Raw genomic sequence first — 14,984 nt, 5'->3', positions numbered from 1 at the left:
AAGAGTTCGTGATTCTGGAGTTGTTCATTATGCATCAGAAGATGCTATAAAACCATGCGTGTCATCCATCATTAGCTTGAGAATGAGGACATGCAAGGGAAGAAGCACAAATATAGTGAGAATAGCTCATGTGTTCTGGTGAGACTGGTTAGGGAAGAGGAATTCTCGCTTCCTAATGCAGGAGTGACTGATCAAGACACACTGTGTGCATAAAGGCAGGTGTGTGTTAAAATGGAACCTCTAGGGGTTCACAAAAATAATCAGGAGCCGGGCAGCATGACTTATGCCTATATTCCTAGCTACTCAGGAGGCTGAGATCTGAGGATTGTGGTTCAAAGCCAGGTCCGGCACTAAAGAATAGCTAACCACTTGAAAATGAGAAGCAAGGCTGTGGCTCAGGGATAGGGCAGTAGCCTTAAGCTGAAGAGCTCAGGGACAGTGCCCAGGCCCAGAGTTCAAGCCCCATGACCCACAAAAAAGATAATAATAACCAGGATATGGAACTCCACTGATTACAATTATTCATAACAACTAGTACTTACAGACTGCTTTTCATATTCTATTTCCAATCTTTGCCACAATATCTTCTCAGTACACTTGAGGTTTAAAGAAATGAATCACAACAAGTGTAATTTTCCTAACATTAAAAAACATAGCATAGATAATAAAGTATAGGCTCAGGGCTGGAAACATAGTTCAGTGGTAGAGCAATGCCTAACATGTATGACAGAAAAAGGAAACCAGCAAAACAAGCTAGATGTGGTAGCGTGCAACTGTGTTCCCAACGTTGGCCCCAGGCAAAAGTATGATCCTATTCAAATAATAAATTAAAGCACAAAAAAAGCTCTTGGGTGGGTGGGTAGGTGGAGGAATTGGGGGAGGGGGAGGGCACGGCCCAAGTGGTAGAGTATGTGCTATTATAGACCCTAAGTTTAAACCCTAATACCACACACACACACACACCCTCCCTATTCAGCTGGGAACATGGCTTAGTGGTAAAGTGCTTGCCTAACGTGCTTGAAGCTCCGAGTTCCACATAAACAAAAAAAGCCCGAAATGGTGCTGTGGCTCAGGTAGTAGAGTACTAGTGTTGAGCAAAAGAAGCTCAAGGACAGGGCCCAGGCCCTGAGTTCAAGCTCCAAGATAGGGAAAAAAATAAAATAAAAACACCTCCCTTTTCCTGTAGTCACTAAGCCCTTTCTGTGATCTGAAGGGAAATCCTGGCAGGAGGCCCTGTAATCCAAAATAGGTAAGAGTGGGCTTTTTTTTAACTTTAAACATTGTCCCATCCAACAGCATCCACATGGCTCAAGGAGGCTCCGTGAGGCTCGTTCTATCTCAGATAAACCTCAGAGACCTGCCTCCCTTCCTCTACAGGCCCCGAGAGTTGCCAGAATTTTCCACACCATGTTAGATGTCAATGGATTCTCAGGCAAGCCAGCTTGTGCGTAGACCCCAGAACCAGCTCCAAATGACAAAGTACTGGAGGTTGAGTCTGGTGCCTTCACTGGTAGGTCTCCACTGTATCTTCAGCCTCTCCCTCTAGTGGCTTTTCCCCTTGAATCTCTATAAATACAGACGCTCCCCTTCTCTCTCCTTCCTCCCCCATCCTCCCTCTTCTGGCCTCTCCTTTCTCTCTCCTCACCTCACCCTTCCCTCCTCTTCCTCCTTTCCCTCTCTTTCTCCTCCTCCTCCTTTCTTCTTTCTTCTTTCTCTTATTGTATGTCTTAGTCACCAGACAGACACTGTACTGCTCAATCATGTCTGCAGTCCTTCTCTCTTTTTCTTTTTGCACTGATTATTTTGAGATAGGCTATTGCTTTTACCCAGCATGCACTGGGGTAGTAATCTCTCTGTCTTATGTTTCCTAGGAGAGCTGAGGTGACAAGCACACATCACAGCATTGTGCTATTGGTTGAGAAGGAGGCTCATGAACATTTCGGCCCAGACTATGCTTAAGCCACAGCCCTCTTAATCTCAGCATCCCAGATGTCTAGGATTACAGATGGGAGCCACTGACCACTTTCATATACATACACCTGCAGTATTTGTCACCTGAGAACCTTGTGCCATTCTTAAATCTAACCTTTTACTCGAACATTAAGCTGATCTTTCATCTCTTTCCATTCACACACTTTCTCACAGGACACACAGCCTGCACACATGAGCTCTCCTCCTTATCTCCCTCTGCACCTGAATTAAGAGTCGACCACCATCACTGTCACTATAAACACCTTTGTTCAACCCTTGCAATCTCCCCCTTTCTCTTCCTTTCTTCTCTCTCCTCTCCACACTGCCTTCACGTTAATGGTCAGGAGATAAAGAGAGAAATCTACTTAGCACTGAGGGACAAAAACAGTTTTCTAAGTACACCCATAATACAGTAGAACGTGGACAGAGTGTTATTTGTACAATGCAACGAGGCCCTCTGTGACTGACTCCCACCCAGCTCACCCCTACTCACTGTCCCCCACTGACTCCTTCTGCATGTGCCACACTGAGCCACAAAACATCTCCAGAACGAACCACAGACTTGTTAGGTCCCGTCATGTGTGCATGATGCCATTTCTGGAACACTCCATGCCTGCAAGTCACTGCTCACTCAGGTGTTGGCTCTACAGCTTGTCTCCAGCCAAGAGTGGAGTGCAAGGTACTAGGTCATTAGTTTCTCCCCATCCTGAAGTCTGTCAAGGCCAAGCCCAACATGTCAGCCTCCAGGGAGAGCCTTCTTTGTGGGTCCTCACATGGCAGAAGGAAGAGGGCCAGGAATGAGGTAATGACATGGCAGAAGAGCATAAGAAAGTATGCATGGCATCGTGAATCCACTCCAGCAAGCAGAGCCTAAGCCCTAAACCCCTCCCACAGGAGCCACCTCTCATCTCTACTGCAAGGCCACAAACATTCTCACAGGAGGAGGTAGAGAGTACCATGCAATGCTATCAGCTCCCTTCTGCACTCCCATGAATCTCTGCATGTTTCCTCCCAGGTGTTTTCTACCTGACTGCCATTCATGACCCTGTCTGTCATGTCGCCTTCCTATCCCAGGGACCCAGAACTGAACTTACACTCAGGTAGTAGGTCAATAAGGAAAAGTCCTTTCCAAGTGCTAGAACTGACCCAAGGGAAAAGATGGTGTTTGCCTTGAACCATAAGTCTGATGCCTACTCCACCCATGACAAAGTACTGATGACTCGTTGAGATATTAGTTTGTGCTTTCTAGAAACAATTTTCCTTCTCCTTCCCAAGAGAGAGTTCGGGACTCTTTTTCGTGTTTTCAGCAATTTTTAGTGTTTCTTCTTCCCCTTCTTCTTCTTCTTCTTCTTCTTCTTCTTCTTCTTCTTCTTCTTCTTCTTCTTTTTCTACTTCTTCTTCTTCTACTTCTTTTTCTACTTCTTTTTCTACTACTTCTTCTTCTTCTTCTTCTTCTTCTTCTTCTTCTTCTTCTTCTTCTTCTTCTTCTTCTTCTTCTTCTTCTTCTTGTACTATAGGGTCACAAATGAAGTTGTACCCACTAAAGTTCACACCCAAGCACTGACTTGTGAAAGACAGCCCATGCCAAAAGTGATGAGATGGGATTTGTCCAGAATCCAGGCCCACTTCCACCTGAAGCTGAGTGGCAGGGCTTGGTAGTCAGCAGTGTCCGTGGCTGGGGTGGGAGGGGGCCTGTCCTCCACCACAGTGGCTTACCAAAAGCACCTGGACTCCAGCCATCCTTAGGGCATGTGCCAGCATGGGACAGCATATACCTTGGGCTAGGAAAGGTGCCTCTGTGCTCATGGAGATTAGATTTGTTTCCCCTCCAGCCAAGCAGGTAATTACAAAATTAATTTAGAGATATAAAGGAAAGTAGCCTAAAATAGAAGAGTGATATAAAATATCTGCCATGCAGTGCTTCCTTAGCCCTCAGGGAAATTACAGGATCTCTCAGGGCACCTCTGAAACAGCTTTGGGATTTGTGAGACTGGCTCAGTCTTGCTTTGAACACATATTATCTACTATACCAAGATGTTATTACATAGCCAGTGAAATTTCTTGCAGATATATTTCTGTTTTAAACAATCAGTTTTCTTGGGTGTGAGCTGAGACCTAGATCTTCAAATCATATTAATTTTAAAAGCCAGTCAAGAAAGCATTGTAAGGGCTGAGAGTGTGGCATTGTGGTGATAGCATGCACAAAGCTCTAGGTTCGAAGCTTGCCTAGTATGCATTAAACCCTGAGTTCAATTCCTCAGTACCATATACACAGAAAAAAGCCAGAAGTGGTGCTGTGGATCAAGAACAGTGCCTAGGCCCTGAGTTCTAGCCTCAGGACTGACAGAAAAGTAAAAGAAAACAGAAAAAGAAAAGAATGCATTGTATAGACCACAAAATTAGGAAAAATATGGGAAGGATGGATCGAAGTAGGGAGATGAAAATGCTGAAAGGATGACATAGATCAGGATGCACTTTATACATAAACTGCCTTGTTAAATGGCAATGCAAATTCAATACATATCCTAAAAATTAAGAAAAGTGAGGGGAAGGGTGGGTGGGGAGGACTGGGTGAGAATGTTGAAAAGAATGACACTGATCAAGACATACTGTATTTACAAACTGTTTTGTTGATTGCCAATTCCTTTGTACAAATACTTAAAAAGGTGGGGGGGGGGGGCAATGGCAGAGAAATTCCTAGGAACGAATTTCAGTTTTGCAGGACGTGAAGTAGGAAGAAAGCCGCAGTCGGGAGGACAGTTCTCGAGTATAGCCACTAGGTGGCAGAAAGACCCTGCACAGAGTCCTTTGCTGCAGAGGAATTAGGAGACCCAGCAAATAGCTAACAATGGATTTTTGGACAGGCCACTCTTCGGTAAGTGACTCTCATAGTATTGTTTCTCAGAGTATTACTGTATCTGTTTTAGAGAGACAGGTCCTCCAAGAGCCTTAGAGAGGCCTGGGCAACTTTCCATGCTGTATCTCCTGAGCTCAACAAAGGATCAGAGGAATTCCCCTGGGATCAAACACTGACCAGCGCAGTCACCTGGGAACAGAAGTGGGAACTGCAACAGCCCCATACTCTGAAGGTCTGGAGAGAGAAATAACAAGCCCAGTGTCAAATATTACAGCAAAAGCACAATCAACTACCTCAGTCAAAGCAGAAAAGCACCTTAAGTGTACCTGACTTCTAATCTTCCAACTACTTTCCCTGCCCCTGCAAATAGAGCAAGGAGGGTAGAGAGACTAGAAAATCCAGTCTCGGACAGCAAGCAGAGAAGTGCCCCTGGTGTATGAGAATAAATAAAACCTAACTGGATATTAATTTGAGATCACAAAAGAAAATCACATCAGGCATTGTAGTGTGTGTTCATAATCCCAACACTTGAGAGATTGAGTGTCAGGAGTTCAAGGACACTTGCACTACCTAGTAAGTCACCATCTAAAAGAATTTTTTTAAAAAAAAGAAGAAGAAAGAAAAACAATGAAATCTACAAAAGCCTACTGACAGGAGTTAAGACAAATAATAAATGAATCACGAGGCTGAGATTTGAGATCATGGTTCAAAGCCAGCCCAACCAGAGAAGTCTGTGAAGGCTCTTGTTTCCAATTAACCACTTAAAAAGCTAGACATAGCCTTAATGTACTATGTTATCTCTCATCTCTTTTGCTGTCCCTTGGTTACCTCATATTGTTACTGTATTTCTCCTGGTTATCTGATATATTGTATATATATATATATATTATATATATATATTTGGTTATTTGAAGTTGAATAGGGAAGGGATGAAAACAAGATGAAGGGCTGGGGTGGGGGGAGGGAAATGGGGACCAAGACACGAGAAAGGTATCAATGTATGTGAAATAATGCACTGTCTATCTGGCGAATATAATGTAACCCTATTAATTACAACAAAAATATATGAAAAAAAAAAGCTGGACATAGCATCATGGTTCTTCAAGTGTTAGAGCACCAGAGGTGAGCCAAAAAAGCTAAGGGACCATGCCTCTGGGCATGGTCTGAGATAAAGTTCTACTACCAGCATACACACAGACATACACATACACACACACACACATACATACACTATATATATGTGTGTAAATAGATAATTACACATACACTATATAGAGAGATATAATAGATAATTAGTAAGTCTTAGGTAAAGTTCATTTGTTTATATTAGTCATAAGTTCCAGGACAACAAAGCCAATCTTATGCACTTAAATACTGTGGTCTACAGTTTGAAATCTACTTTCATAAGGAAGTTTTCTTAAATTTCCTTGTTAATGCACTTATGATCTAAGTACATAATGGTGCAATATTTTGAGGAATTTTCATATCATCAAAATGTTACATCTGGTCATAATAGTACATACCTATAATCCCAGATACTCAGGAGGCAGAGACAGAAGAATCATTATATGAAATCAGCCTGCACTAATAAAAACTTTACCTCAAAAACAAGACAATGGAATTCTATTCAGCCAACAGAAAGAAGGATACTGTACCATTCGTAAAGAAATGGGAAGACTTGGAAAAATTATATTCAGCAAAGTAAGCCAGAACCAAAGAAACAGGCTGCGTGGTTTCCCTCATTTGTGGACCTAGAATGTACTTTTGAATCTACAAGTAAGCATATTGAATTTTGTGTATACACACACACACACAGTGGGACATGATACATTATATAGGACTCCAGACATTCCCACAGTGAGGCCAAAAGAGACGATGCATAGGAGAGGTTGACACAGACTCAATAGCTATGTGTTTGGGAAGGTAACAGGGGGCACATAAAAGTTGAAACACGGTACTCACTGGATACTATGTGGAAAATGAACTGGATATCTGTGGGTGGCGATGGGAATGAAAAACTGTGGGGGAGAAAGAGAGACCAAAGTGGAGATGCAGTTCAAGAAGAATTGTACTCATTACTCATTACCTGGTTGCTGTTACTGTAACCTTTCTGTGTATCAATTCTGTAACAGTGGGGAAAAAATGACACCAACAAGAAGTCAGGACTGGGTGCTGGTAGCTCACCACCGAAATCCTAACTACTCAGGAGGCTGAGATCTAAGGACCTTGGTTTGAAGCCAGCAAGGGCATTAAAGTCCTCAAGATGATCTTATCTCCGATTAACCACTCAAAAAACGGAAATGGTGTTGTGGCTCAAAATAGGAGAGCACTAGCTAGAGCTCTACCATTTGAGCCACAGCACCATTTCAGGTTTTTTCTGTGTATGTGATACCAAGGAATGGAACTCAGAGCTTCATGCATGTTAGGCAAACACTCTACCACTAGAGCACAGACCCAGCCCTTCTTATAAAGATGCCAAATCTCTTGGATTAGGTAAGGCCCATTCTAATAACAGTCACATTCTTAGATACTTTATCATATGAATGTTCAAACAATTCAGGACTAGAGATGTGGCTCAAGTGAGAGGGCACCAACACCAGGCAAGAAAGCCTGGTGTTCAAGTTCTGAATTCAAGCCCCATACCAGTACACACACACACACACACACACACACACACACACACACACACATATACTCATGCATGCACGCATACACACACACACACACAGAGGATACACAACTAAATGTATAAGGAATGTAAATATAATACACAACTAAAAAATATTGAACGGATTTGCATAGTGTTAAGATTTCTATAGCTCATTAAAGTGGTAAAATATTGATTCAGTGCCTATTGATACCATAAAATGCATGTATACTATAACTCCTTGCAAACATTTACAAAACATACAAGACACAGCAATATATCATTTAAATGGAATACATATATATGTATGTACATACATACACAGACATATATACACATAGCCACCAATGCCGGACTTGAATCAGTGCTTTATCCCCATTTCTGTACCTCAAATTCCTTAGACAAAAAATTTTTTTAAAAATATAAGGCTGGGAAAGTGGCTTAGTGGTAGAGTGCTTGCCTAGTATGCATGAAGCTCTGGGTTCAATTCCTCAATACCACATACACAGAAAAAGCCTGGAGTGGTGCTGTAGCTCAAGTGGTAGAGCGCTAGCCTTGAGCAAAAAGCAGCTCAGGGACAGTGCCCAGGCCCTGAGTTCTAGCCCCAAGGCTGGCAATAAATAAATAAATAAGTAAATAAGTAAAAATAAGCAGGGCAAGGTGGTTCATGCTTTTAATCCTAGCTACTCAGGAGGCTGAGATCTGAGGATCGAGGTTCAAAGCCAGACTGGGCCCTAAAACCCTGAGACTCTTTATCTCCAATTAACTACCACAAAATGAAATGGCCCTGTGGCTCAAGGGGTAGGGAAGTAACCTTGAGCAGAAGAGCTCAGGGACAGCGCCCAGTCCCCAGAGTTCAAACACCACAATCGACAAAAAAAAAAAAAAAAAAAAAAAAAAAAAAGATTGTGAGACTCTTATCTCCAATTAACTACTAGAAAACCAGAAGTGGCGCTGTGGCTCAAAGTGGTAGAGCAGTAGCTTTGAACTCAGGCTATGAGTTCAAGCCCCATAGCCAACAAAAAAAGAAAACAGAACTTTTTTTAAAAAAAGGTAATTGCCTAGAGAGAAATAACAAATGAGAAGTCTGTCGAGGAAGGTGTGAACACTAAGTTTCCATGGTCTTTCCCATATCTGCAGGGTGACTAGAAAGGGAGGGACAGGGTGAGCAAGCCGATTCACACAACAGAACCTCAAGATGGCCATAACTGGCGCTCATTCCCTCTGCAGAAGCAGCAACTAGTACTAGAAACAGGAGGATGGACTGGAAGGATGATCCCACACCACCGATGGGGCCGAGGACTACTGCCTTAAAGTGAAATGGACTCAATTATGTCCATCACTCATAAATCACAGGTTGAGGCTGGACAGCCCATGTCTCACACCTATAATCCTGGAGGTATGAACTGAGGATCAAGGTTCAAAGTCAGCTGGGCGGGGAAGTCTATGAGACTCATCTCCGATTAACCAATAATACGCCAGAAGTGGAGCTATGGCTTAAGTGACCTCACTAGCCTAGAGTAGAAAAGCTGAGAGAGCTTTCACCCCAGTACCTACACAATCAATCAATGAATCAATAAACAAATGAATATGTGGAATCCCTAACCTCTAAGTCCTTTAATCATGGAGTCGTAAACATGGGATCTTTAAAGAGGCAATTACTGTTATATGAGTTTATAGAAGGGAAAGAAAATACCAAAGCTTTTCTGCTTCTGTATGCTGAGCCGTGAGGAAAGCAGGTTCTCTGTAAGGCCGGGGAGAGGAGGTCTCACTGGACAGGAAACCTTCCAGAACACCCCATCACCACCACCACAGGCTTACAGCTTCAAAACTGTGAATAAATTAATGATTGTCCATTAAACTTCCTCTATTTCGTTTTGGCAGTCCGAGCTGACCAACGCACTATCTCCACGGGGACCTCTGTTTAAACTCCTGTCAAATTAAAGCAGAGAGGCTCTGGATTTTGGCAGCAGGCCTTACCTTGGAGGCCAAGTGGTTCTGTACAGAACACAGGGTGATCACAGAGAGCTCTGACAAAGAAGGGAAGACAGTCAGTCCCCACCCCTCACTGAGACTGACAAAATACTGTTAGGTTGGCTTATGCACACAAGCTCTTCCACACAGAGAGCTTCCACCCATCAACTTTGCTGCTCTCTTTGTCAGTGTTAGTCATGGGTTGTATCTCCTGGATGGAATCTTGACATTTCTAGAATATTTGGTCTTGGTTTTACATTCTTCACAAAGAAAGCTGGAATCAATGAGTAGGCACCCTGTTTCTGAAGATCAGGTTGTTCCTGTGATAAGAGCTGTCTCTGATGGGAGGCATCTCTTGGGAGACAAAGGGACAGACATTGATCCAACACCCTCTATATGCTAAGAACTTTGCGTCTTGTATTCTCCAAATAAAATAAGCCAAGATCTCTGGAAAGTTACTTTAGCAACGATCACCTGGCCATTGGGCTACAAGGTCAGACTTCAAAACTCCAAACACCTCTGAACAGCAGCCTCGGTTCTTTTCTACTCTGCCCCATTCAGCTAACTAATGTTTTGAAATTTTCTAGCTCAACTGGTTGAAAATCTAATTGTCACTGGTAGCAGATGACACTATTCTTTTGAAGTAAATCAAGGACATTTTCATGTAGACCAAAATCATTTATGTCTTTTAACTTTTACTCCATTGTGATAAAAGCATAAAATGTGACTACATTCCTAACATTAGCATGCAGAAGAATATTCTACTCTATAAGAAAATATACTGTATTGTGCTAAAATAAGAAGCAAGTCATATTTTTTTTTGCCAGTCCTAGGCTTGAGCTCAGGGCCTGAGCCCTGTCCTTGAACTTTCTCAAGGCTAGAGCTCTACCACTGGAGCCTCAGCATCATTTTCAGCTTTTTTCTATGCATGTGGTACTGAGGAATTGAACCCTGGTCTTTGTGCATGCTAGGCAAGCACTCTACCACTAGGCCAAGCTCCCAGCCCTGCAAGTTGGATTTTTAAAGGAAGAAGGAAGGAAGGGAGGGAAGAAGGAAAGGAGGGGAAAGGAAGGAAAAGGAGGAAAATCTACCTAAATGGGGAGCATCTATCCATAAATAGATATTAAGGAATGTCCTCTGAAGAGTTCTTTCTCTTTTTTCTGTCAGTTGTGGGACTTGAACTCTGGGCCTGGGGCATTGTCCCTGAGCTCTTTAGCTCAAGGATACTACCCTACCCCTTGAGCAACAGCACCACTTCAGTTTTCTTGTGGTTAATTGGAGATAAGAGTCTCAGGGCCTTTAGTGCCCAGTCTGGTTTTGAACCTCGATCCTCAGATCTCAGCCTCCTGAGTAGCTAGGATTACAGGCGTGAGCCACCTTACCCAGCTATGTGACACTCTTATCTCCAATAGACTATCTCCTCCTTCCTCAAAAAAAAAAAAAAAAAAAGAAATGGAGCTATGGCTCTAGTGGTAGAGCACTAACTTGAGCAAAAGCAGCTCAGGAACAGCACCCAGGCCCTGAAAGCAAATCCCAGGATGAACACAGAAGTAGAGGAGGAGAAAGAGGAGGAGGAGTATAGTCCCAGCTACTCTTGAGGCTCAGATTCAAAAGTTGTGCTTAAAACCCAGGACAGGCAGGAAAATCCATGGACTCTTATCTCCAATTAACTGCCAAAAAGCCAGCAGTGGAACTGTGAGTGATTCAAGTAGTAGTATGGTATCCTTGGGCAAAAGAGCTCAGCAACAAGGGCCTGGGCCCTGAGTTCAAGCCCCAGGACCTGCACCAAAAAAGTCATGCATGGAGGTACGATCAAGTGGTACAGTATTAACCATGAGTTGAAAAGGCCAAGAGAGAGCACAGGCCCTACATTCAAGTCACAGTACTGGCACCCACATACACAACATCACCACAATTGTCCATCAGAAAGGAGCCCTGGCGATCACAGTCAGAGTATCATCTCTAACTATTAAAACACAGTAGGACTTCAAGCTGAAGAAATGGCCAAGACTGAACGGTATTCTTTTGAAAATACTTCCCTTCTCTTTGTTTCCATAGTAGGAATACAAAATAATTCTCTCACACTGCTGTGTGTGTGTGTGTGTGTGCCAATACTAGAGGTTGAATTCAGGGCCTGGGTTGGCACTATCCCTGAGCATTTTTGCTCAAGGCTAATGCTCTACTACTTGAACAACCATTCCACTTCGGACTTTTTGGAGATAAGAGTCTCAAAGACCTTCCTGCCCAGATTGGCTTCAAACTATGGTGCTCAGATCTCAGCTTCCTGAGTAATTAGGATTGTACATGTAAACCACCAGCACCTGGCTCTGTCAATACTTTTGAATACAACAAACAAAAGCAAACTAGTTATTCTCCATACTCTGGAAATTGCTAACCCCAATTCTCAATTGCTCACTCCATCCTGAGAATAAACTTTATATTGTTTCCTCAGTCTCAAGAGCGCAATATCACCATAGCTTTCACCATAAAGAAACAAAATCCATATAATAAAAGTTTGAATCTTCAGGATGGGGAGTTTGGCCTAGTGGTAGAGTGCTTGCCTAGCACATACATAGAAAAAAAACCCAGAAGTGGTTCTGTGGCTAAAGTGCTAGAGTTCTACCTTTCAGAAAACCCAAAGACAGTGCTTAGGCCTTGAGCCCAAGCCCAGGATTGGCCCAAAAAAAAAAAAAAAAGTTTGAATCTTCAGTAGAGTCCAAATATGCCATATCTGGAAGTAAAAGCAGTACCTATCCAAAATAAATTGGAACAGAAACATAATTGTTTTTTTCTAAAATACTAAATGCAGCATCTTCAGATGAAGTTGTTTTTAAGAGATGGAATATCCTCATACTGTATTTGTATATCCTCATATTGCATTTGTATAACACATGAATTATATAGGTTAGTACCTGTGTTTTTTTGTTATTGTTGTTTTGTTTTGCCTGTCCTGGACTTGAGTTCAGGGCCTGAGCACTGTCCTTGGACTTTCTCAAGGCTAGAGCTCTACCAGTTGAGTCTCAGCACCACTTCCAGCTTTTTCTATGTATGTGGTACCAAGGATTTGAACCCGGGTCTTCATGTTTGCGAGGCAAGCACTCTACCACTAGGCCAAACTCCCAGTTCCATGCTTTTGTTTTTCTAAAAATCACACCACTAAGGCCATGGTTCATGATCTCCCTCTTTGTTAGTAAAAGCCTAAATTCACAATTCCTTTACCAAGATACAAATAACAACAACAACAAACAGTACACTTTGTGTAAATGTGAAGAAAAAAAAGGGGGATTGTGAGTTGGGGGCTTGTGGTTCACATCTATAATCCTACTCAGAAGGCTGAGATCTGAGGATCACTGTTCAAAGGCAGCCTATGCAGGAAAGTTCTGGAGACTCTTATCTCCAATTAATCACAGAAAGAAAGAAAAAAGCCAGAAATGGCCCTGTGGCTCAAGTGGTAGAGCTCTAGCCTTGAACAAAAGGAACGCAAGGGAATGCCCAGGCCCACAGGATCAGGGGGGAAAATAAATGGCCATATTAGCTGATTTTATGATAAACACTTGGTCTACATTTTTTCAGTTTAAAATCACAAAGAGTACATTGTTGCATTCATTCACATCAAAGAATGGCAAATGGGAGAAAGAGGGCAGTCACACGATCAGCCTTCCTACTTTGGGGGAAATAGCATCTCACTATGTAACTCAGGCTGGCCTGAACTTGCCATTCACCTGCCTGAGCCCTATAAGTGTTGGGGCAACAGGTGTGAACCCACACAGTCACCATCCTTTGCCATAATTTTAACAAGACTGGAGCTCAAGTGGTAGACCACCTGCCCAGCAAGCATGAAGCCTCGAATTCAAATCCTAGCACTACAAAACAAAACAAAAACTGAGGACCTTGCCATAATCCACCTGCTAGAAACACTCTGTGGCTTTCTAGCTACGAAACTCAGGTTCTTTGCTTTGTGTCCAAACTGTTCTGGGACCGTTTATTTCAAAGAAAGGTAATGAATGGCTGCAGAAAAATCTGGTCCTCCGCTTCCCACCTTGGTCCCATCGAGTGTCTTCCAAACACACCTCCCCAGGCCTTCTGTAACCAGCACACACTTCCTTCACCCTCCAACGAAGTCCCCAAGATGTGCCGTTTACCATGGCTGCACTGGGGGACTACGAAGCAGGTGTGACCCGGTGGCTCCAGCCACATCATTTAACGTGATTGCAATTTCCCAAAGCAAAAGCCCCTCACCCCGCACCAAAGCCGAGGTGCCCACCGACTGCCCAAGGCCGCCCGCCCTCCGGCGCCTCCCCACGCTCCCAGCTCCGATGTGAACCCCACATCTCCGAGCGCTTCCCCTTCCCTGTCCACGGGAGCCAAGCGGCTCTGGGGCTGCTGGGGAGGGACGCAGATGTCCCTGTGGGGTCACCCGGATCCCCACGCCAACCGCACCCCGAACCTTGAACTCGCAGCCCCGAATCCTGGGCTGGCTCTGAGCCTGGGGCCGGCGGCGTTCTGCAGACGGGCGAGGACAGGCCGCGCCGCCCCAAGGCACCAGGGATCCCCCGACCTCGGGCCCAGCCCATCGGCCACCTCCACCCCCGGCGGGCTGCCGGATCTCCTTTCCCTCAGCTCGGAGAGATCGGGGTGCCGGGCCGCGGTCCTCCCGCGAGCCTGGCACAAAGACAGACACCTGCAAGAGAGGAGAACTTCCCACCCTGGGCGCCGCGGCCTCTTCCCCCTTTCGCCCCTGGGCCCCGGGGCGGGGGCACACTCACTGTCAGTCGCCATGGTAGGGCGAGAGGCTGCCCGGCGGCTGCCCGAACCTGGGGTCCCCCGGAACCGAGCCGGGCCGGGCGCGCGCTCCTCGGTGGGCCCCGCGCGCTCGAGGTCCGCGCAGCGCACCGCCCTTCCCGCCGCGCGCCCCCGCCGCGCCGCCCCGCGCCCCGCAGCCGCCGCCAGTCCTGCCAGCGCACCCAGATCCTCCCCACGCCCCCCCCCAACACACACACACCTGGGGCAGAGCTGACCAGGCCCAGGAGCGCCCCGCCCCCACCCGAGGGAACGCCCCCACCCGGCCTCTGCACATCTGTCCTCCCTCTTCCTCCAGGCCCCAAAGACAATGAAGTCGGGCGGGGGGGGGGGGGGGGGGAGGGGAGACTTGGACTTTCTCCTCACCACACCAGGGGGAGTCCCGACAGGCTACCTTTCCCCATAGATTTTCCCAGCCACATTCTCCACTTTGTGCCTGGAGCAGTTTCTCAGCCAGGCTGGGACCCAAGAGCCAATGCTCAGCCGCAGCTGTTAGGAGCTAAGCAGGAAACTAGTGGAGGGTAAGGATCGCCCAGCTGCTGGCCGTTAATCCTTCTAGACTAGGCTCCTCAGGAAGGCTCCACACCCACCTGGTAGGCCTTCAGAGTGCTGTGTTCCTCCTTGTACGAACGTGAAAACGGGCAGGGCAGGTAGGTGCTCAGTCGTTATCTAGCAGGTGGATTCATGGATGCCTTTATAACTCCATACCTGCGTGCATTCATGAATGTAAAAGTG

The 14,984-nt window shown here is 45.1% G+C and overlaps 1 protein-coding gene across 1 annotated transcript in view; it reads right to left on the bottom strand.

The window, feature by feature from the left end:
• Syt16 (synaptotagmin 16) overlaps window positions 1–14,278 on the bottom strand; it is a 204,189-nt gene extending 189,911 nt beyond the window's left edge. The window contains exon 1 of the mRNA XM_090344242.1: window positions 14,216–14,278. Within this exon, the coding sequence (XP_090200368.1) occupies window positions 14,216–14,228 (13 nt within the window). The 5' untranslated portion in view covers window positions 14,229–14,278. The remainder of the gene's footprint in view (window positions 1–14,215) is intronic.
• Window positions 14,279–14,984: the final 706 nt, after the last annotated feature.

The sequence above is a fragment of the Megascapheus bottae genome, chromosome 14, assembly GCF_031878675.1.
Source record: "Megascapheus bottae isolate mThoBot1 chromosome 14, mThoBot2.hap1, whole genome shotgun sequence".
Lineage (NCBI taxonomy): Eukaryota > Metazoa > Chordata > Mammalia > Rodentia > Geomyidae > Megascapheus > Megascapheus bottae.
The sequence above is the reverse complement of the archived record's forward strand: the minus strand, read 5'-3'. Positions and strand labels throughout refer to the sequence as shown.